The 23,644-nt window shown below is 39.2% G+C and overlaps 1 protein-coding gene across 4 annotated transcripts in view; it reads right to left on the bottom strand.

Moving 5' to 3' along the window:
• Window positions 1–4,090: 4,090 nt before the first annotated feature.
• The window catches only part of sgk1 (serum/glucocorticoid regulated kinase 1), a 40,738-nt gene continuing 21,184 nt past the window's right edge, over window positions 4,091–23,644 (bottom strand). For 2 of the 4 annotated variants that reach the window (XM_063015540.1, XM_063015541.1), the window contains 9 exons: window positions 12,069–12,144; window positions 11,241–11,316; window positions 10,967–11,155; window positions 10,163–10,294; window positions 8,049–8,285; window positions 7,847–7,942; window positions 7,547–7,702; window positions 7,364–7,453; window positions 4,091–5,695 (listed from right to left, as the gene is read on the bottom strand). In XM_063015540.1, coding sequence (XP_062871610.1) covers window positions 5,528–5,695; window positions 7,364–7,453; window positions 7,547–7,702; window positions 7,847–7,942; window positions 8,049–8,285; window positions 10,163–10,294; window positions 10,967–11,155; window positions 11,241–11,316; window positions 12,069–12,144 — 1,220 coding nt within the window. In that variant the 3' untranslated portion in view covers window positions 4,091–5,527. Of the gene's footprint in view, window positions 5,696–7,363; window positions 7,454–7,546; window positions 7,703–7,846; window positions 7,943–8,048; window positions 8,286–10,162; window positions 10,295–10,966; window positions 11,156–11,240; window positions 11,317–12,068; window positions 12,145–12,250; window positions 13,583–13,982; window positions 14,074–23,644 lie in introns of those variants that run through there. The other 2 variants (XM_063015543.1, XM_063015542.1) reach the window with 2 other exon arrangements.

Below are 23,644 nucleotides of genomic sequence, written 5' to 3'. Positions count from 1 at the left end.
CCTGTTTCTGTATCTGCAAAGCAAAGTTTTCAAAAACGTACAATCTTCCAATGCCTACCAACGTACCGATGTCTGTTAGTACCACAACAAAACACAGCAGAGCAGGAGGGGAGGAGCGAGGTAAGCATGTAAGATGTTGTATCGATCCGATACCAATACCAACGTTGATATCGATAATATTGATATTTGGATCGATCTGCCCACCAGTATAAAACCATTCATGTTTACTAACTGCTCGATCCTGATCAGGGTCGCCGTGGGTCGTGTGTTAGCCTCTAACACTGCAAGAAAGGCAGGAGAAAGTGGATAAGGGGAATTCTGCCATTCTAAAACATTCCTTCCATATAAATGACTGACAAATCCTAACATTGAACAAAGCTAGTGAGTGGAAAATGTTTATAATATTTATAATTTACATTTGAATATTGGGAGGTATTTTGAGCATATCTGAATGGGGGGGGGTATATTGGGATTACAGTCTTGATTCACACCCAGAAGCATCCAGTTCACCCTCTGTTATTAATTTGAGTTGTCTAAATACTTTTTACAGACAGCAAATGAGGTGCTTGATCATAATGTAAATATTCACCAAGACTGTAAATAAACACATATTCGAAAACTCTAAACTTTAATAGCACTGATGTGATTATCTGCTTATTTAGCTGGACAGTCAGCAAGCCAAGACGAGTAAAGCTGGTTTAGCCAGTTGCTTGCCTGCACCCACCAAATATTATGCTGGTCCTGCTGGTGAGCAGCTGTGGTTTAAACTGCTGTTCTTATTGTATGTGTTTAGAAGCCAGTTTTTCTGCTTGATTTTAAATTCATATGACAAGATTTTTACACTACTCCCTCTTTCAAAGTTTCTTCCGCTTTGCTGGCAGAACAGCAGAGTCGATTTTGGAAAATGACTTTAGGGATTAACTGTGATGAGGCCTAGGGTTAGAATTGATGAGGCTCACAGTCAGCAGTGCAATATTTGTAAAAAGTCGATTAGGTCACATAACACATACATGTTTCATTTATATATCCTCTCTATACCAGCTTATATTAGTTTTCATTCAGTCAAGTAACTTGAGTCAACAGTAAAATCTTAACAGCAAAACATACATAAACTGAGAAATAATTACATTTAAACTCAAAACTTTCATTTCATTCCTATTTTAATTGATTCTGTTAAACTTGTTCTGTTGTTAGACAGACAGACAGACAGACAGACAGACAGACAGACAGACAGACAATCGTCTCATTGTTTTCTGTCCAGTTTAAACACATTTTGTCACATCTTTTGACATTTTTGATCTGGCTAAAAGGCAAAAATGCCATAACGTCCAAACCACAATTATTATTATTATTATTATTATTTTTATTATTATTATTATTATTATTATTATTATTATTATTATTATTATTATTATTATTATTATTATTATTATTATTATTAATAAACTTTCACTGTCGTTTAAACTATTTTACTTCCTAAACACAGTAAACATTTTACAGTGGTTCTGGCTTCCTCTAGTGGCTGAGGAGGCCTTAAACATGTTACAGACAGTTGAAATCAACCCACTGGGGGGCGCTATAGAACAATAAATCACTTTAGGATCAGGCTTAACCTGTCTCAATGCACTATAGTGTTTAATACATAACCTTATGCATCTCTCACAGGATTAAGTTCATGCTATTTTATACAGTTTAATTTCAGACTTCCTGTTAAATAAGGCTATTAAAAATATAACTGATGATTGACTTGACTACTACATGGTACATGATTGCATTGTAACAGAGCCTCCAGCCTAACGGTAACAGTTCAGCATTTATACCCACGAGTGCTCTTTGCCCACAGACACGGTCTTAGTTCTTGTAGAAATCCCTCCCAGAAGAGCAAAGGCTATTACATCTGCACATAGAGCAAATACAGGATTGTCCATGATTTTGTAATGGAAGGTGACCACATACTTTTGAACACAGTCCAAAATCTTGTGGGAGTCCTTCCCAAACAAGTGGAGGCTACTATACCAGCAAATCCATATCTGTGCCCATGGATTTAGAATGGAAGATGTCCACAAACTTTTGACCATCCAGTGTATGTGTTAGGCACTCAGGTGGCACAGTGGTCCATTATTGCTGATACCTGGGTGGGTGTGCTAAACCTGAAGCTCTGCGATGGATTGGCGCCCTGTACAGGGTATACCCGCCTTCTGCTTAGTGTTTTCTGGTGAAACCAGACACCATGTTAAGTAAATACTTTTATTATGTTTAAAATGAACGGACGGCATCTCCCTTTAAATCCACTGAGGGAAAAGAGAAATGACTATACAAGAGGTCAATGTTTATGTGTGTGTGAATGTGTGTGTGTGTGCGTCAGAGGAGTTTGTTGTGTAAGAGTCCTGACGCACAAGTCTGTAAAATAAGGGCAGAACTGAGGGAGGAAAGTCCATCTGCCATCAGGTGATCTGTTAAACAATGCAGCCAATGTCTGGAAAAAATCACCCTGTGAATACAGTACAGGCTGGCATGTGAATAAATGTGAGGTGGTATGTGTGTATGCCTATAATGGGAAGTTTGGCATAAGCTAATAAAGCCTTGTGCTGGGTTAGGTACCATCTTTTGTTCCTCTGTGCATGAAGCTCTATATACACACAAAGAAAAGCTCGGTTTAAAGGAACTCCAGTGTCCTGCACAGAGCCCTGACCTCAGCACCACTCAACAGCTCTGAAACATTAGAACTGGACCAACATCAGAGCCCAGCCATACAAACGCTCTTTTGACTGAATGGGCACAAATTCCCACAGACATACTTTTGTGAGAAGCCTTCTTAGAAGAGAGGCTGTTGTTATGGCTCAAAGATCACATAGAGGTCAGTTTATTGTAATAGCCTGTGTTTTGGAAGTTGTCCAGCAAGCTCATGATCAGTGTCCAAATGCTTTTGGCCATATAGTGTATTTTGACTCAAAACCATATATATAGTATATATACTGATCAGCAATAACATTAAAACCACCTCCTTGTTAATACATTTACTGTCCATTTTATCAGCTCCACTTACCATATAGAAGCACTTTGTAGTTCTACAATTACTGACTGTAGTCCATCTGTTTCTCTGCATGCTTTGTTAGCCCCCTTTCATGCTGTTCTTCAATGGTCAGGACCCCCACAGTACCACCACAGAGCAGGTATTATTTAGGTGGTGGATCATTCTCAGCACTGCAGTGACACTGACATGGTGGTGGTGTGTTAGTGTGTGTTGTGCTGGTATGAGTGGATCAGACACAGCAGCGCTGCTTGAGTTTTTAAATACCGTGTCCACTCACTGTCCACTCTATTAGACACTCCTACCTAGTTGGTCCACCTTGTAGATGTAAAGTCAGAGACGATCGCTCATCTTTTGCTGCTGTTTGAGTCGGTCATCTTCTAGAATCTAGACCTTCATCAGTGGTCACAGGACGCTACCCACGGGGCGCTGTTGGCTGGATATTTTTGGTTGGTGGACTATTCTCAGTCCAGCAGTGACAGTGAGGTTTTTAAAAACTCCATCAGCGCTGCTGTGTCTGATCCACTCATACCAGCACAACACACACTAACACACCACCACCATGTCAGTGTCACGGCAGTGCTGAGAATGATCCAGCACCTAAATAATACCTGCTCTGTGGGGGTCCTGACCATTGAAGAACAGCGTGAAAGGGGGCTAACAAAGCAAGCAGAGAAACAGATGGACTACAGTCAGTAATTGTAGAACTACAAAGTGCTTCTAAACAAGGAGGTGGTTTTAATGTTATGGCTGATTGGTGTATATATATACTGTATATATATATATAGAGAGAGAGAGAGAGAGAGAGAGAGAGGAGAGAGAGAGAGAGAATTTGTACCCGAGGTAACTGACTCATCTGTAGGCAGTTATTTATTACCTCTTTGGAACTGGCAAATCCTTCTGATTCAGTACAGAAGAAGGCAAAGGGCGGCTGAAGAAAAGACAGACCAACTCTGGATCATCTGCTAAATGCTGTAAATGCGAGTTGATGCCAAAGACGACAGCGCTTTTAAAAAAGCTCTAATGTGAGGCATAAATAAATGAAAAGTTTGGGCAAAATAACAATAAACTTTTATTGCAAACCAAACAGTCACATTTGACAATGTACAGTACATCTTCTGGACAGGTATTGTTACGTAGAAGCATATCCTTAGTTCCACATATATTAAAACTAATACACGGACTCGAAATATACAAACAAACTTAAATAGCAGTACACAGTAATATCGAGTGGAATGTGGCGAGCAGGAGGCTGGAAGACTAAGGTGAGACTAAGGCGTCTGATTGGTCGGGTCAGGCGTCCATCTACACACACACACACACACACACAGCAGCAGAACCTTTCCAGCGTTTGGTCCACTCGATCATGGTACAATAATAAACATCACGGTCAAGTCGTGGGAAACAAAGAAAAATCGAGACGTGACGGTTAAATCAGTGTGGTGAGAAACGGTAGATGTGCAAGACCAAACCTGGGGTCATGTGGTCGTCAGAGGCTGGTCACATGACCGGCGTGAGGAGACGGGGTGGGAGATGAAGGCACATATACGTATACGTCAAGGCTGGACGATATGACAGCATGATATTGAATTTGTATCTGTATTACTTGACTTTTTGGTCATTTATTCATCATTCATAATCACTGATCCTTAACCAAAAACTATTTATATTAAGCCAATCCACATACTGACATGGTTTTGTAAGGGAATAGAAAACCAAAAGCACGAATCCAAAACTAAAACCCATGCAGGCACAAGGAGAACATAACAAACTTCACTGAATGTCTGTTTTACCACCGCTTTATCCTGCATGTCTGTGGACTTGTGGGAGGAAAACAAAGCACAAGGAGAACATACAAAATCCACACAGAAAGGACCCTGACTTCCCGGTAGAGGAATCGAACGCAGGCCCTTTTCATTCCTAACAAACTTTACACAATAATAAATTGAGTACATATTAAAGAAATGAGGATTTGGCATGTTCTCCACAATTTAAAATGCGGCACTATGGTTCTCTTAGTGCTGGTAAAACTAAACGTTGCCATCTCGCCCAGCCCTGATATAAATACATCCTGGAAAGCTAAACTTTGACGTTTTACGTTTCCAGACAGCGACACCCACGGTCAGGATGATGTGTGGTGAGAAAATAAAAACAAAAGTCCATCGAACAGCGTTCCTGCTCTCTCTCGATGTCCATTAACAGCGACCCAGGCGTAAGCGGAGAAGCGATCATGCTTTTTGCGCACACGATGACGGTGATGACGAAGATAAAGATGAAGTCGGTTCTGCCTCGTGAGATTCGGGCCTTTAAAGCGAGGCCTGTGGAGCTGCCTAAGGCCATGTGCAAACAAACCCCCCCAATCCGGGGTGGAGGGGGGGGGTGAAATGGGGCTGGCTTCATTCTCATAGTGATGCACTACAGGTGGGAATCCATGGGACGGCATTTCCATGGCGATGATCTACAGTTCAGAGTCTATGGTGCGGCGTGTCCGGCGATCTACAGGTACGAGTCCATGGCGGGGGCGTAGGAGAAGCCCAGGAAGGCCTCGGCCGCCTCGCTGATGCTGGCCGTCACCAGGGCGCTGTCCGGAGAACAGCCGATGGAGCTGGGCACCGGCTCTTCTGTGAACTCGGGGTCGAAGTGTTGCAGGTCGTTAGGGCCGGTCTGAAAAGTGAAATTAACTTTGGTGAAAAACTATGTAAACAGGATATTTCACAGATTTATATTAAATAATACAATCTAAATAATTAATGTTTTATACATGTTTTGTTACACAACTTCTCAGCCTGAGGGATCAAACAGTGATAATCTATAAAATCTGACCTGAAAGCTCTTGACAATATATTAATAGCAACACAGAGCTGTCTTTATTTTATTAGTTTTATCATTTATATTATTAACATTTAACAAGAAATGCACAATTCAGCTTCAAATAGGTTATAATGATTAAGCAAATACATAAGTAAAGGAGGAATAAGTAAAGGAGGATTAAGTAAAGGAGGAGCAAGTATAGGAGGAGTAAGTAAAAGAGTAAGTAAAAGAGAAGTATAGGAGGAGTAAGTAAAAGAGTAAGTAAAAGAGAAGTATAGGAGGAGTAAGTAAAAGAGAAGTAAGTATAGGAGGAGTAAGTATAGGAGTAAGTATATGAGGAGTAAGTAAAGGAGGAGCAAGTATAGGAGGAGTAAGTAAAAGAGTAAGTAAAAGAGAAGTATAGGAGGAGTAAGTAAAAGAGTAAGTAAAAGAGAAGTATAGGAGGAGTAAGTAAAAGTAAGTAAAAGAGAAGTAAGTATAGGAGGAGTAAGTAAAAGAGAAGTAAGTATAGGAGGAGTAAGTATAGGAGTAAGTATATGAGGAGTAAGTAAAAGAGTAAGTAAAAGAGAAGTATAGGAGGAGTAAGTAAAAGAGAAGTAAGTATAGGAGGAGTAAGTATAGGAGTAAGTATATGAGGAGTAAGTAAAAGAGTAAGTAAAAGAGAAGTATAGGAGGAGTAAGTAAAAGAGAAGTAAGTATAGGAGGAGTAAGTAAAAGAGAAGTAAGTATAGGAGGAGTAAGTAAAAGAGAAGTAAGTATAGGAGGAGTAAGTAAAAGAGAAGTAAGTATAGGAGGAGTAAGTAAAAGAGTAAGTAAAAGAGAAGTATAGGAGGATTAAGTAAAAGAGAAGTATAGGAGGAGTAAGTATATGAGTAAGTATAGGAGTAAGTATATGAGGAGCATGTAAAGGAGGAGTAAGTGTAGGAGTAAGTATAGGAGTAAGTATATGAGGAGCATGTAAAAGAGAAGTAAGCACAGGAGGAGTAAGTATAGGAGTAAGTATATGAGGAGCATGTAAAGGAGGAGTAAGTATAGGAGTAAGTATATGAGGAGCATGTAAAGGAGGAGTAAGTATAGGAGTAAGTATATGAGGAGCATGTAAAGGAGGAGTAAGTGTAGGAGTAAGTATAAGAGGAATAAGTATAGGAGTAAGTATATGAGGAGCATGTAAAAGAGAAGTAAGCACAGGAGGAGTAAGTATAGGAGTAAGTATAGGAGGAGCATGTAAAGGAGGAGTAAGTGTAGGAGTAAGTATATGAGGAGCATGTAAAGGAGGAGTAAGGTATTTTTCAGTTTGATCACGTTCACGGTGTAATCTTTATAATACAAGTTCCAGGTAAGGTGATGAAATACTATTTAGCCTCCTATTTATCCGGGCCTGAGACCGGCACTGAGAGCGCACCTCTCAACAGCTATGCGGTGGTCTAGCATATTTCAGCACTATTTTAGCAATAAAAATAATTATAAATCATGCAGCCCTAATTAAAAACCGTCAGTGTTTTCAGTATTAATTGTACGTACCACGTTAGGGTTGAAAGGAGGCGTGAGCTTCTTGGCATTCAGATCGTCCCAGTTAATGGGAGAGAAGAACATGTGATTCTTGATCTCAGTCTGTAAAGAAACAAGGAAACGTTCATTTTAATTCTACAAATATAAAGACATTTCTGAGGGAGGTAACGCTGGCGTGAACATGCACACACTTACGAAATCATCAGTGCAGCCCAGCCTCTTGGTTCGGTCCTTCTGCAGCAGACCCTCCAGCAGCTGTCGGGCAGCGTTGGAAATGTTGGGCTTCAGCTGCAGGGGTTTGTTCAGGATGTTGTCGTACATCTCGGCCGTGTTGCGGCTGTAGAACGGCGGCTGTAAACCACAAACACAAGGAGTAAACGACCACGTATTGGGTGGAAGGTGTAAAATAGATAAAGGAGCATTTATACAGCGGATGGTGGATCATTCTACACCACCAGACTGTTAGTTAAGGGCTCTATTTTTCCTAACACTCACCAGGCCATACAGCATCTCATACAGCACAGCACCCAAACACCACCAGTCCACCGTTCTGTCATACGGCTGCTTATGCAACACCTCAGGAGCCAAATACTGCAGGATAATACAAACACAGTCCGTTAGTGCATTCAAACACAACTGACCGAGTCTCTACAGTCTCCACGGTAACAATACAGTGTCGGAGATGGACGTTACCCACCTCAGGCGTCCCGCAGAACGTCGACGTGGTCCCGTTGGGCTCGATGTTCTCCTTGCACAGGCCGAAGTCGGTGAGGATGATGTGTCCCTGCGAGTCCAGCAGGATGTTCTCGGGCTTCAGGTCCCTGTAGACGATGTTCAGGGAGTGCAGGTAGCCCAGAGCGCTGGCGATTTCCGCCGCGTAAAAGCGGGCGCGCGGCTCCAGGAAGCACCGCTCCCGCTGTAGGTGATAGAAAAGCTGAGGGGGGCAAAAAGAAATGCAAACAGAGAATGGTTAGGTCTCAGAATCAAGAGTCAAATTAGCTGTTTGTCTTTTACACACATCTACAGAAATAGTGACCAGGACAGTGGTAGCTCTGGACTAGTAATCAGAAGGCTGTCGGTTCAAGCCCCACCACTGCCCAGTTGCCACAGTTGGGCCCCATTTCATAAACATATAGAATTAAAACAGAGTGATCTCTTCAGCTACGCTCTTCTGTCAAGGCTTCTTACAAGACTTTGAAGTATGTCTGTGAGAATTTGTGCCCATTTAATCGAAGGGTATTTATATAGCCGGGCGCTGATGTTTGTCAGAAAAGTCTCAGTTGATGTTCCGGTTCATTCACATACGTTTAATAAAGTGCTTCAGAATTGTAAAATGCCAAGCCCAACCACTGAGAACAAGTCCCTACTTGTTTTGAAATAACGTCTTTGTCACCCTGTTGCACAAAAGAATCCCCTGCAGAAGAATCCCCGTGTTTCCCTACGGCGCTCTAGAGCACCACCGCCGCCTTTAAAAAGCACAATGGACGGCTTACGTAAAATAGTCTTTTTAGATCCTGAATGGTGTCTAGCCAGACTGATTGAGTGCAGATGAAAAGAGATGATTGTGTTCGGCGCTGCGTTCTGAGAGCCGTATTTCATCCGCGCTTTCTTCGCTCTTCACTCCAACAATGACAGGAAATGAGAGTGTACTTCACTGGGAGATACAATAGTCACACATAGTTCCACAGCCCGATCCAAAGCCCCATCGGTGCTAAACTGAGCTAACGCTACACACACAAACACACACAGAGAGAGACCCTCCCAGCTATTTCCTGAATAGCTCTTTTTAAAAAGAGCAGGCTCGTTTACCTCCTGAAGGGAAATCCGCTCTCTGTCTGTGTCCCCCTCACTGTCTCCACTGTCTGCCTGCCCTTCTGACTCTCGCCTTCAGCTCGGGTATCTCTTTTATTATCTGTTTCCCTCTTCTTTTCATGTATTTCTTCACCGCTGACAAACAGTTCGCAGTGTGACTCATCTCAAGTAAAAAACCCCCAAACAAACGCCCACTTTTTGTGGAAGGTTCAGATAAAGGAGCGAGATGCACCGATTGCAACATAAGGTTTATAAATGTCACCATACAGAAACTGTGGATCCCTGATCGCATTTGACGAGGGTGTATTGCTGCTCCTTTCTTTAGGTCCGTGCTTCTGCATAGATGACTCGGTCTAGGTCATTTACCCACCAATTATCGTCTGCTGCAGGTACTGCCAATTGTACCCGCTGTACGGCGCCCAGCCAATCGGCAGCAGAGCCGAGATTCGAACCGGGGTGTTAAGAATCTCGGGGGGAAATCCCGCTGCACCACCTGGTCGACATTTTTGTTCAACTTCTTTTAATAGAAACTCTCATATCTATGCATATAAATGTGCGTTGGGTTATAGGCAAACGTCTTTGCCTTTGTTCACTGTGTTAAATTCCACATATTCAGCGATGTGATGCTGTTTTAAATGTCGTATTAAATTCGCTGGGGTTACGGATCTAGTTTGAGAAAAGGTCTGTATTTCTTTAGACGATCTGTCAGACAGATATAGCACTTAACAGTGAGCAAACTAGACTGAACCTGAATTTTGATGAGTGGAATTGACTCTGAATCAAATCCTGGACCAGAAAAGTCAACTCTTTTGTGGTCCACAGGCAAAAGGCATCAAAGCGAACCATCTACTCTGTACTAGACACGTATCGTATCATCAGTCATTAGCTAGATCATATTATATATACATATACATTTTGCCCAGATGCCCAGCAATATGTCCATCCAAACACACCACTACACACAGATATTAAATCCAAAGATGACCTGAAATGTCTCACCTCTCCACCGTTGATGTAGTCAAGTATGAAGTAAAGTTTGTCAGCAGTTTGGAAGGAGTAGTGCAGGCCCACCAGGAACGGGTGCTTGACATTTGTCAGTAAGACGTTACGTTCTGACATGATGTGTTTCTCCTGCACGACATACAAGAAGCCCGGTCAGGATCAAACGTCATATTGTCGAAAGAATCTCGTATTTAATGAAATCCTTTGATAAGAAGTGACACTGATAATAAATGACACACTAATATCAAACTTTGCTGTCTATTGGCTTTGTGTTTTGGGGTCCCAGAGACCCCAGAGCTGTGTGGGTAAATACAATTAACTAAATTAACTAGCCAAATTAACCAGAGAGAGAGAGAGGTGGAAATTTTGTAAATGTGTGTGTGTGTGTGTGTGTGTGTGTGTGTGTGTGTGTAAGAGAGTCAGCTGTACCCTCAACACCAGAGAGAAACTATAAACATATGAAAACCTGTTGGCTTTAATCATGTATTCTAGCTCTGGAGTCACTTTAGAACACAATAACAATATAAAATATTATTCAGGAAAGGTTATGAAATATCGAGCTGATTAAAAAGGCTCAAGATATATTTTATGAGCTGTTAAAGAGGCTCCGTGGTCTCAGGGACCCCAAACAGAACACGATGGTTTCTCATTTTTGACCCAGAAACTCTAAACTCAGCTGAACAATGAAATTCATCTTTATTAATGAGACCCTGATCTCCCAACAGACTCTTCTATTTAACGAGGGTATCGGCCAAAAAAGACAAACTGTAACGGCTGGCCTATTTAAAGAGATCAGATTACCTCTTTCTTCTTCAGGATGGCTTTTTTCTGGAGCACTTTGACGGCATAGAACTTGTCGTCGCCCCGATGCCGTGCCAGCAGCACTTTTCCGAAGCTGCCCTTCCCGATCACCTTCAGGAAGTTGAAATCCGAGGGCTTGGCGGTGGGGTTAGACGAAGGGCCGAGGTTTATCTGCTGAGACGGACTGGGCTGTAGGGCGAGACCAGATACTGAAGTTAGACCGGTATTAAATATATACATGCATGCGTATGTGTACTCGGATATCAATTCTTACAGGTGGAGAGGGGTTGTTGGTCATGAGTTCTGGATCTTGTGGTGGTGCCAAGTGCAGGATGGACTCCACCTCTGGACTGCAGAATAAAAGGAGGATTAACAATTACAGTTGTTATCAATCAATAATGTAAAATTTACTTAGAATTCAATCATCATACGTTACAAAATGCTTTTCCCAAAGTATCACACAAGCACTGACCAAATCCAAATCCACACTCACAATTACAAGTAACTGAACAATAAATTGACGTTTGTGATGCATCTAAAGTGTAGTCATATGTAGTCATTTAATAAAAACCATATAAAAATAATGATTTTTAACTCTAAATACATAATTATTACTTAAATATAGCATTTCTAGATACATTATAATTTCTTAAAACGTTAAATGTGTCTAAAATGTTAAGACACTTTAAAAACTCTAGATTTGTTTTATATTACTGAACTTTGTGACCAATTGTTTAGTTAATACGTATAAATTTGGCGTCCTAATGCCCTTTTTGTCATACTTTTTTCCTCTCGGCCTTTTCAAAACGCAATTAGGATTATTTTATTTTTATTTTAGGTATATAATACATAAATTACACATTACATTTGCTGGCATTATGTCTCAAGACAATTGTAGCTGCTCTTGGACCCTCATCTACTGAGGACCCTTGGAATCATTTTAAATCTCCATCACAAAGTTTTTACAGTAATAAATACATATAACAAAATAATAATAAAGTGCAATTAGAAATTCTCCATTATAAACAGGATAGGCACAAAATAAAGCCATTTTTGCCAGCACAGAATGAAGTGCATTTGTTTCTATAGCTCTTATACTCACTGCTTGCAGGCGTAGGAGCTGGTTGCCAGTTTCTGAATAAAGTCATTGAGTCCCATTTTTCGTTGTTTCATAAAAGCTGTGAGAGAGAAAAGAGAGAGAAGATAAAAGGAGTCATTTGATATTCTTCCACTCAGGCAGGTTGGCTGAAAGAGCTGCATTCACTGCGGGTAATGAGAGCCTACCGCTGAGATTAGCCACCAGCCCCCGTGTTTTAGAGTAGGTCAGAGCTGGAGAGGGCACGCTCGTCTCCGTCTGGATGGTCATGGCAGTAGTTTTCCAGAGTGGGCACCGACCCAACACTATACAAAAGCCTCACTGAACTCCTACACTGCACTGTCCCTGCTTTATACTGCCAGGGGGCGGGGCGGAGGGACGAGTGGGCGGGGACTGTCGGTACGTTCAGATAAAAGTGAATCGGTTAGCCACGCCCCTCCCACGCGCCCAAACCTTCCATTGCGACCGGCATAAACTTGATTCTCACGCATAGATCGGGTTGCCAGATTGTGCAAGTTAGCTCCAATATTCACTTTCTACCAAATTTAAAATATATAGATATATAATTAATTAAACAACTTTAATGGCGTTGGATATTTAAGCAACTGCAGAATTAATAACTCAGGTCATGAAAACACAGAATTATTAGTTAACATTAGTAAGTATAGCCTTGCATGCCTGAGGCATAGCGTAAAAATATAATTCTACACAAGACAGGTATATTTATAACACATATAAACAATAAAAAAGAACATAGATAAAGATCTGTTATATAAAACATAGTAAAAGTGAAGAGGGCCTCACTCTGAGGACTGATGAAATTCCTGAATTTTGTTTTAAAGTGTCCCAAGAGTGACACTAATTTAGGGAAAACAGATTACATTTTATCCAAAGTGACTTACAGTATACTGTCTAAGTAATTGAGGGTTAAGGGCCTTGCTCAAGGGCCCAACAGAGCTAACCTGCCAGTGGTGGGGCTTGAACCGACAACCTTCTGATTACTAATCCAGTACCTTAACCACTAGGCTACAGCTGCCCTACTTACTTACTTACTTATTAATCAAAATGATTTTCTATTCAATAATTAATATACTGTCTCTTCCTGGTCAGGGTCACGGTGGGTCTGGCACCACCCAGAAACAATACAGTATATGAAATACACCCTGAAATACACCCTGCATGGGGCACCAATGGATTGCATGGCATTATGTACTCACTTATTCACCCATATTGCTTTGTGCCATTTATTAGGATGGGCACAGTGGTGCAGCTGTGGTGCAACTGGGTTACCAATGCATACATCTTCCAAAAATGCAGAAAGCAGGTATGTTTTTCCAAATTGCTTTTCTAGGTATCAGTAAATAAACAGGTAACATTTATTTTGTGTGTGTTGCCTTGCAATGCATTGGCACCCTGTTTAGGGTGTTTGTATTAGGATGAAGTGGCGAGTGTAAATGGATGAATATATAAAAAGTTAGAAATTAGACTACACATAGCAATCTGTGAACCTTTCAATTCGACACACGTTATCAAATGTCTTTCTGAGTTAAGACAACCACATTATATTGTATATACGTTTTGTTTATGTCGTTTTATATAAATTCTTCAATGTAACGCGTTTCAATTCACAAACAAGTAAAAGAACACAATCTGGCAACCCTACATACAGTCTTAGCTATAAGATCCATATGCACAGAGTATTCAAAAGTGATAAAAATGAATAATACCGCGTCTATGTTCACATTTTATTACATTTTAAACATCACATGTCTTTTATAAAACATTTATAATCACCACCGGTCTGATACAATCACATTTAATACAAACTGTATAACATTTTCTTATACACGGTCACTTCAAGTAAACGATTCCAGCATCACAGATCAACCGAACTACAGAAATCAACATGTAACCTCCTACCTGATCACAGAAAAGATCCGATCACATCAGTAATCAGACATTAATGATCTGAATTACAGACTCCGGTTTGCCGGTGATGCGCGAGCTCGCGAATCTTCACGTGATCTGTGAACAGCGCTCGCGCTCTCCCGGTCCAGCACCACCGGATGACGCTACAAAAGCAGCGGACGCTGATTCAAAAGTTTAACCGGGGTTGCCAGATTTCAGTAAAATTAACCAAACACACCCACACACGTTCTCTAATCTCACATCTGAAGATCAGAACCGTGGCACAGCTGGGGAGTCTTACATCCTCCTAACAAAAACATATTTATATAATACAAAAGCAGAAGTATGTGCACACCCCTCATGCCTGATGGGTTCAGGTTTCATTGCTAACAGGTGTATAAAATCATTTAAATCAATGAAGGAACTCCAGTGGCCTGCACAGATCTCTGACCTCAACATCACTGCGTTTGCAACGTTTTCATTTATGCAGAAGGCAGATGTTATAAAGATTTGTATACTACTGCACACTTTCACACTAATTAGCTTTAGTTACAATAACGTTTTAATTCTGAAAGGTTTTTCTAACTGCATATTATATGTACTGTACATACATACATGCACACGTCCATACATCTTCTATATATTGCCTGTATATAGTCTTATATTTACATTTTCATTTTCAGCATTTAGCAGACGCTTTTATCCAAAGCGACTTACACACTGAGTTGAACACGATGAGCAATTGAGGGTTAAGGGCCTTGCTCAAGGACCCAACAGTGGCAACTTGGTGGTGGCGGGGCTTGAACCAGCAACCTTCTGTTTACTAGTCCAGTACCTTAACCACTGAGCTATCACTGGCCCAATATAGTATGTATATTTATAGTTTGTATATTTTTGTGTTTAATGTTCTTCTACCATCAGCCGAAACCAAATTCCTTGTGTGTATCCACATACTTGGCCAATAACTCTTATTCTGATTCCGATCATATATAGATGTAAGACCATGCACTAAATTGGTCGTGCCAGAGTTTAAGGAGTTAAAAAGACAACACCCGTCTAGTTTATCAAACGTTTTTAATTAACAATTTGGCAACCCGACTGCACTGAAGTGAAAAAAAAAAAAAAAAAAAAAAAAAAAAAAAAAATTGGGCTCAAGCTTCAAGAGAAGCAAAGACTGATGCATGAGTCTCAAACTTCGGTCTTACCTTTCCTTTAAAGTGTAAACTATCTAAACTGTCTAAAGTATGCACTATTACTGTATAAAGTATGCACTATTACTGATTAATGTATGCACTATTACTGTATAAAGTATGCACTATTACTGTATAAAGTATGCACTATTACTGATTAATGTATGCACTATTACTGTATAAAGTATGCACTATTACTAATTAATGTATGCACTATTACTGTCTAAAGTATTACTGTCTAAAGTATGCACTATTACTGTGTAAAGTATGCACTATTACTGTCTAAAGTATGCACTATTACTGTCTAAAGTATGCACTTTTACTGACTTAAGTATGCACTATTACTGTCTAAACTATGCACTATTACGGTCTAAAGTATGCACTATTACTGATTAAAGTATGCACTATTACTGATTAAACTATGCACTATTACTGTCTAAAGTATGCACTATTACTGACTAAAGCATGCACTATTACTGTCTAAAGTATGCACTATTAATGTCTAAAGTATGCACTATTACTGTCTAAAGTATGCACTATTACTAGAGTATATACTTTTACTAAAGTATGCACTACTACTGACTAAAGTATGCACTATTAATGTCTAATGTATGCACTATTAATGTCTAAAGTATGCACTATTACTGTCTAAAGTATGCACTATTACTGTCTAAAGTATGCACTATTACTAGAGTATATACTTTTACTAAAGTATGCACTACTACTGACTAAAGTATGCACTATTAATGTCTAATGTATGCACTATTAATGTCTAAAGTATGCACTATTACTGTCTAAAGTATGCACTATTACTGTCTAAAGTATGCACTATTACTAGAGTATATACTTTTACTAAAGTATGCACTACTACTGACTAAAGTATGCACTATTAATGTCTAATGTATGCACTATTAATGTCTAAAGTATGCACTATTACTGTCTAAAGTATGCACTATTACTGTCTAAAGTATGCACTATTACTGTCTAAAGTATGCACTATTACTAGAGTATATACTTTTACTAAAGTATACACTTTTACTGACTAAAGTATGCACTATTAATGTCTAATGTATGCACTATTAATGTCTAAAGTATGCACTATTACTGTCTAAAGTATGCACTATTACTGTCTAAAGTATGCACTATTACTAGAGTATATACTTTTACTAAAGTATGCACTACTACTGACTAAAGTATGCACTATTACTGACTAAAGTATGCACTATTACTGTCTAACATATACACTTTCACAGTTTACAATATTTATATTTCAGTCCAAAGTATGTACTTTTACTACATAAAGTATGCTCTTTAAAGTATACACTTTATCATCTACAATATGCACTTTAAAGTATAAACTTTTAAAGTATACATTTTATCATCTAAAGTACATACTTGTACTGTCCTACAGTATGCACATTAACTGTTTACTGTATGCACTTTTATCGTTTAAAATTTGCACTTTGATGCCTGATAATGCAACTGCATGAACTTTAAAACTCAGAAAACACTTCTGTTATGCAATAATATGAATCATGAGGTGTTGCATCTGACTTTGCAACTTTAAGTTTGATTCATTTATACTAATAAACAAGAAAAATGTAGCAGCGTGTCCATTTTTAGAGACTTTTGGATATACATGGCAACAAGCTTACCAGATTAATTTAATTAGGGTTAGCTGTTTATAATATATATAGAGAGAGAGAACTGCCCAGACTTTACAGTTCTCCGTTGCCCTTCATTGCCCTAAAATGTCCTTGAAAAGTTAAATTAAACATTTATTGCACGCGAGTCAGGTTCCCTTATCACGTTTGACCCAACTGATAAAAAGCTGTCAAAAGCAGGTCAGAGCGTTAGCAATCCCTACTTGCACTGTAACAGCTGATTTCATTTCACCCCGGTGTATTGCATTAAATAAATATAAAGTTAAGCAAGCTGAGATATTCTCATGCACATGCAGAATGCACTTTGATTCTGAATCATGAAGGCAAGAGGAAAAGGGTTGATTATTGGACCACAAATGGCAGGAGCTTTAGTCATGTCATTAATTCATTTTTTATTCATTTAAACAAACAAGATGTATGTATGTACATAAACAAAGATATATTTGAAATAGTGGTTAAAAAGTATTTGTACACCACATATTAATAAGAATATGAATTAGTTGCAAAGCCTCTGTTGACTATTATAGCTTTGAGACATCTACAGTGAAAAAATAATTAGCTTTTCACAGCATTGTGGTTTAGTTTTGACTTATTTCTTTTGGCAAATCATATTCAATATTAATATTATATTGTACTGGATTGACATCTAATTGTTTTTTTACAAATTACAATGGTGACATTTGGTGGTCTTTGTGCCAGGATAAATAGGTCTAGTTTAACTGCACCCATAACAAAGCAAATGGATAAGTGGTCTCTTGCCAAGGATGGGAAAAACACCCAAACTGTCAAAGTCAAAAAATGAGATGTATCATGTGTAATTTAGGAACCACCTTAAACAGGTCTGTTATGAATTAGAAGCTGCCAGAGCCTTGATCATTTGTCCAAGTTAAATTCATAAATTTTTGAATTGTATATAAATAAGCATGTTTTAATCTTTGAGTTACACTAAAGGAACAGTAGCAGAAATGACTAAAATCTTGACACAGCTATGAGATACATGATGGGGTACATGCCACTTATAAGTGTACAATAAATCCTTTCATGACTTTATTTTCCCACAGGGGAACAGTGTGTGTTTTTTTTCCCACCGCTGTCCATCGTCCCACATTTCACAAATATATGCACAGTACATTCACAGAGCGAAAGGCCAAGTACACTCATGCACTCTAAACCCATCCACATACGTCAGATGAACGATGAAGGCTCTGGTGTTACAGTTGACCAGTGTGTACTGAATGAGTGCTTACGTAACCCCCTGTACATCGCCTCTCACCAGCTGATGTCAGAGTCTAGTGAGCGGCGGTACACAGCGGCCATGCTTACGACGCAGAGAGGAGTCAATGTGTTATTGTGTTTACTCTGACTCTGGTTTGGATTGTGGGTGTTTACATTTCTGGCATTCAGAAGATGCAAAATACAATTTAAGCAGTTGAGTGTTAAAAGCATTGCTCAAAGGCCCAACAGTAGGCTTGAACCTTCAACCAGCCCTTAGTCTTTACAATCCAGTGTACAGCCTTTTATTTTCCCGCATTACTAAAGCTTCATTTTGTTGAATTCTACATAACAAGGCCAAAAGTATATAGACACCCCACGATACTAAATGTCTATATACCTAATATTTGTATTAATATCGAACAGATCCCCCTTTGTTTTGAAAAGACTTCAGTAGGGTTTGGAACACGACAGCAGGGCTTTGCTTCCATTCAGCCGCAAGAGCAATAATGAGAAACCACAGATTTGCATTATTTGGCAACTAAATACATCCCATAAGTGTTAAATTAAGGTTTAAGATTAGGGCTCTGTGCCACACCAATTTTGGTAAGCCATTATTTTTAGACTTTGCTTTAGATGTGCGTTAGGGCATTGCAACTGTGAAACAGCTACCACTATATAGAATATACTTGCACAATATTCTTAATGTATAGGGCTGTGATAGCTTAGAGGTTAACGTTCTGGACTAGTAACCTAAAGGTCACTGTTTCAAGCCCAGGTTGCCACTACTGGGTCTCTGAGCATTTGCTTGCATTGTATTCAGTCATAATTGTAAGTCACTTTGGTTAAAAGCATCTGCTAAATGCTGTAAATGTAAAAAATATTCTCCAAATTGTTACTACATGCTTCACTACCTTCTTAAGCTTGAGTGCATCTTCTCCGCCAAGGAAAAGCAATCCATTAAACTTCTGACAAACAATTCTTGTGTTCAAAAGATAATTTTTACAAAGAAAGTGATTCAGCCCTTTTTCAGTTGTATTACATGAGCTTGAATGTCCTACATCTTTGCGTACCTATTGCTCCAAATGTTTACTTTCATTATAACAGGTCTTACATTTGAATGAATCTACTTTAAAAGAGTGTACATTTAAAAAACTGTTGCGTTAAAAGGCTTTCTAAGATATTTATTTACTGAAAGGCACTGAATATAATTCATTCTGCTGCTAACTTTTGTCTTTGGACGTTGCATGACCTTTCATGTATTTCTATCCTCTCTGTATTGTGTAATAGAGTCTGTGAGAAATATCTGAATTAGATTAGAGGCTTGATAGAAGAGAGATAAGAGGATTTAGAGCATAAGGGTCCAGCTCTGTCCTTATTTAAATTTTAGAACCTTAATATGCATTCATTATTTAATATGCTTTCATTACAAATGCTTTAAACCACAGCCAGTCATTATACACGCCGTCGTGGTTTTAGAGCAAACAGTGTTGTGAGTTGGGGTTTAGCAAAATGACTGTACGTAATTACACACACAAACACAGACTTCCTGGAGATGACCCAGATGGGATGAACTTGAGATCCATGTTGATGAGAACCCACGAGAAATTATAGGTTATTTAGAAGGGAAAATGATTTTATGAGATAACATGAATGGATTTGGCATATGACTGCAAATCTGAGTAACACACACACACACACACACACACACACACTTACTGGTCACACAGGCCTAATTATGAGTTTGGGTTCTGTTCTGAATAACAACGATGAATAACAGAGGTGCATGTCTGTACATTTGTGTTTTTATGCTTCTGCTTGACTGCACAACAGAACAGTTGTTTTCTATCCTTGACGTAATTACACTAAATCTATTTGGTAAATTTAGAACCTTTTTGGTATCTTTTGTATTTGTCTGTCTGTCTGTCAGTCTGTCCTTCTAACCATCCGTCCATTTATCGATCAATCGATCCGTCTATCTATCTGTCTCTCTGTCTGTCCGTCAAACCGTCTCTCTGTCTGTCTATCTATCTATCTATCTATCTATCTATCTATCTATCTATCTATCTATCTATCTATCTATCTATCTATCTGTCTGTCTGTCTGTCTGTCTGTCTGTCCGTCCGTCCGTCTATCTGTCCGTCCGTCCGTCCATCCGTCTATCTGTCCATCCATCCATCCATCCGTCTATCTGTCCGTCCGTCCGTCCATCCATCCATCCATCCATCCATCCATCCATCCATCCATCCATCCATCTATCTATCTATCTATCTATCTATCTATCTATCTATCTATCTGTCTGTCTGTCTGTCTGTCTGTCTGTCTGTCTGTCTGTCTGCCTGTCTGTCTGTCTGTCTGTCTGTCCGTCATCTATCTAACTGTAATGCAATAATATCTGAATATGTGGCTAAATGATTGAAACACATAAACAACAAAAAACATTTAGGAATCTAAATTATTTGTCATGTTTTCACCCTAATTTGACTCTTTTGATTAATAACAAGCTTCAGATACAACAAAGTTGGTACAATTCAATTAAATTTGTTGATATTTGGCACAAACTGTTCAGTACAGTCCACATATGTTATAATAGTAATGAATGCTATTTGGAGTAAACAGTTTGCGTATAATAAACTCCATTGAATTTTATTGGCATAGTTGTGTACTTTTTATTTAAAAATTAAAAGCTGCAATTAGAAAATTAGAAACAAACCACCGACTATCTGTCTGTAAATCGTGCTTGGTGTTTTATTTTTTTACTTTTACAGCTCATAAAAACTCAAGGCAAATAAGTTACAGCACACACCACCCCATCTAACCACATGCATCGTAAAATGACCAGTTTGGATGGTTGTTTTTTGGCTCAGATTCCAAATGCAGTAAAACTCAAACATTTGGTCTCATTTGGTTTTCATTCTTTTTTTAAACTTTGACTTTAAGTTTATGTGTCATGTTAATAACCGACTGTTTATGTGCTTTAATCTCAATCAAAACATGTTGAGTGGAAATACGTATATATATTTAATGTTTTAACTGATAATATCTATTGTTTTTTAGTATATATACACAAAATTTAATGGCTGCAACATGTTGCAAAAATGTACCAAAGACATTGACACTAACAAACCCCATATCATGACGGATTCTGGCTCTTGAGCTTGAATGTTTACAGTCCCGACGGTCCTTTTCCTGTGAGCCCTGGAGAGCACAACATCCATTATTTTTAAAACATAGACTTATCAGACCCCAGCACACAATTTTACTTTGCGTCTGTCCACCTCATACGAGCATCAGCCTTAAGATTGTCTATTAGAGTCTTGATTTTATATCCAGATATCAGAAATAAGCTGTGTTTACTCACAAGGGTTTTCTAAAGAATTCTAGAGCCCATGTGGTTATATTATTATAGAATCATGTCGTTTTTTTAATGCAGCGCCGTCTGAGGGATTAATATTGTTAATATTGCTTGTCGTTCTTGCGTTGTGTGACTGAAATGAAACCCAGCGTGTGCATTTGCCAAAAACGTGAATGATATAGTTTTCCATACAGTAAAACTTTACTAGGATTTTTTTAATCACCTCATTAGAAAGAGGGTTCAGCACAGTTCAGCCGAGTGTCGTAAAATAGGGTAAGCGAGTGGAAAATATGTGTAATTAAAGATCAGTCTCAGTGGAAACTTTAGCACTGTGGGAGCTCCGTGAACTCAGCAGTCATGCTGAATAAAGTCCACTCGCGTTTCAGGACTTTTGTTGCTGTAATAATGTGGAGGCTCGTTTTCTTACATTCACCGTAGAGGAAAAGTCACTGCATGATCCTCACTTAATAAATTTCTGTACACATTCATCTCTCTCATCTCCTGTATTGTAACTATTGGAGGGGTAAATGAAAAACCCAATGAAGTGGGTTATGAATTACATTTACAGGCTGATTACTATCATTAATCTCAGTTATAAGTGACTAATCAGACAAAAACACTCACATTCTGCATTAGATGTCTATTCATGTTCATACAATGTTAATTAATCATACATCATGTTAAACAGCTATCATGTTTATGAACTTTGTCAATAGTAGGCTAATTACATTAACGTTAGCTTTAGGCTTGAGTCATCATCATCCTTTTAATCTCCCATACAGGGCAGCACAGCTCTGTGGGTAGCACTGTCGTTTTACAGCAAGAAGGTCCTGGGTTCGATCCCCAGGTGGGGCGGTCCGGGTCCTTTCTGTGTGGAGTTTGCATGTTCTCCCCATGTCTGCGTGGGTTTCCTCCGGGTGCTCCGGTTTCCTCCCACAGTCCAAAGACGTGCAAGTGAGGTGAATTGGAGATACAAAATTGTCCATGACTGTGTTTGATATAACCTTGTGAACTGATAAATCTTGTGTCATGAATGTAACCAAAGTGTAAAACATGACGTTAAACCCCTAATAAACAAACAAACAAACTCCCATATCAAGTGTCCTCAACCTATTTAGGTCGCCTATCGCCTTTTGTCTTTTCCCCATCTGCTCATATAATAAGTGCTAATTTCATTAAACTAATTTCATTACTGTCGTTTAAACACACAATATTCCAGCACAGAAGATCACATTTCACATTGTCATGCATGTTAAAGGAGCTCCAAAATAGCTCCCGCTCACAATGTTATGCAATGCAGAGCTAAAAATTTTCAATAATAAATCCTTAAGTTATATTTATCTGCCTTCTTAGCAATGTCATGCTACGAATTCTGCATCTCAGCCTATCCAAAAGATAGGGAACACTGATTACACAGTAAAACAAGCATCAGTGGGTTTATAAATCCATGAAAACAAGCACAGAGAAAAACATTTGTAGTATTTTATTATAGAGAAGTTACACAGATACAGTGGTGATTACGTTTCCTCTGACTGATCCGACTGTGGTGCGACTGAACCTTGTGTGGGTTGTTATTCTTTCATAAATACCAGTTTGTGTTTAACTGTAAATAGTTATTAGCATTCATGCAATGTGTTAACCGTGACCGGTGGGTTATGACTACATCAGCGGAGTAAAGAGAGTATTTTAAGGTACTGTTATTTAAAGCTTGTTTTGATTAGTAGTGTCAGTGAATAGTTTCTATATGAGGGCGGCGCAGTGGCTTGGTGGGTAGCAGTGTTGCCTCACAGCAAGAAGGTCCTGGGTTCCATCCCTAGGTGGGGCGGTCCGTGTCCTTTCTGTGCGGAGTTTGCATGTTCTCCCTGTGTCTGTGTCCATGTGGGTTTCCTCCGGGTGCTCCGGTTTCCTCCCACATTACAAAGACGTGCAAGTGAGGTGAACTGGAGATACAAAATTGTCCATGACTGTGTTTGAACTTCATGTCAAAAAAATGATGTTAAAAATCCTCACTCACTCACTTTCTTAACCACTAATCCAATCAGGGTTAAGGGGGTTAGGGTTAGGGGGGATTGCTGGAGCTCAGCTTTTCAATGGGCGCAAGGCACACAGTAACACACGTCAGTCCATCGCAGGGCAGACACACACTCATTCACCTATAGGGCAATTCAGTGTCTCCAATTAACCTGACTGCATGTTTTTGGACTGTGGGAGGAAACCGGAGCTCCCAGAGTAAACCCATGCAGACACGGGGAG

This window comes from Trichomycterus rosablanca, chromosome 19 (genome assembly GCF_030014385.1).
Source record: "Trichomycterus rosablanca isolate fTriRos1 chromosome 19, fTriRos1.hap1, whole genome shotgun sequence".
In the NCBI taxonomy this organism is placed as follows: domain Eukaryota; kingdom Metazoa; phylum Chordata; class Actinopteri; order Siluriformes; family Trichomycteridae; genus Trichomycterus; species Trichomycterus rosablanca.
This window is presented reverse-complemented; position numbering and strand designations above follow the sequence as displayed.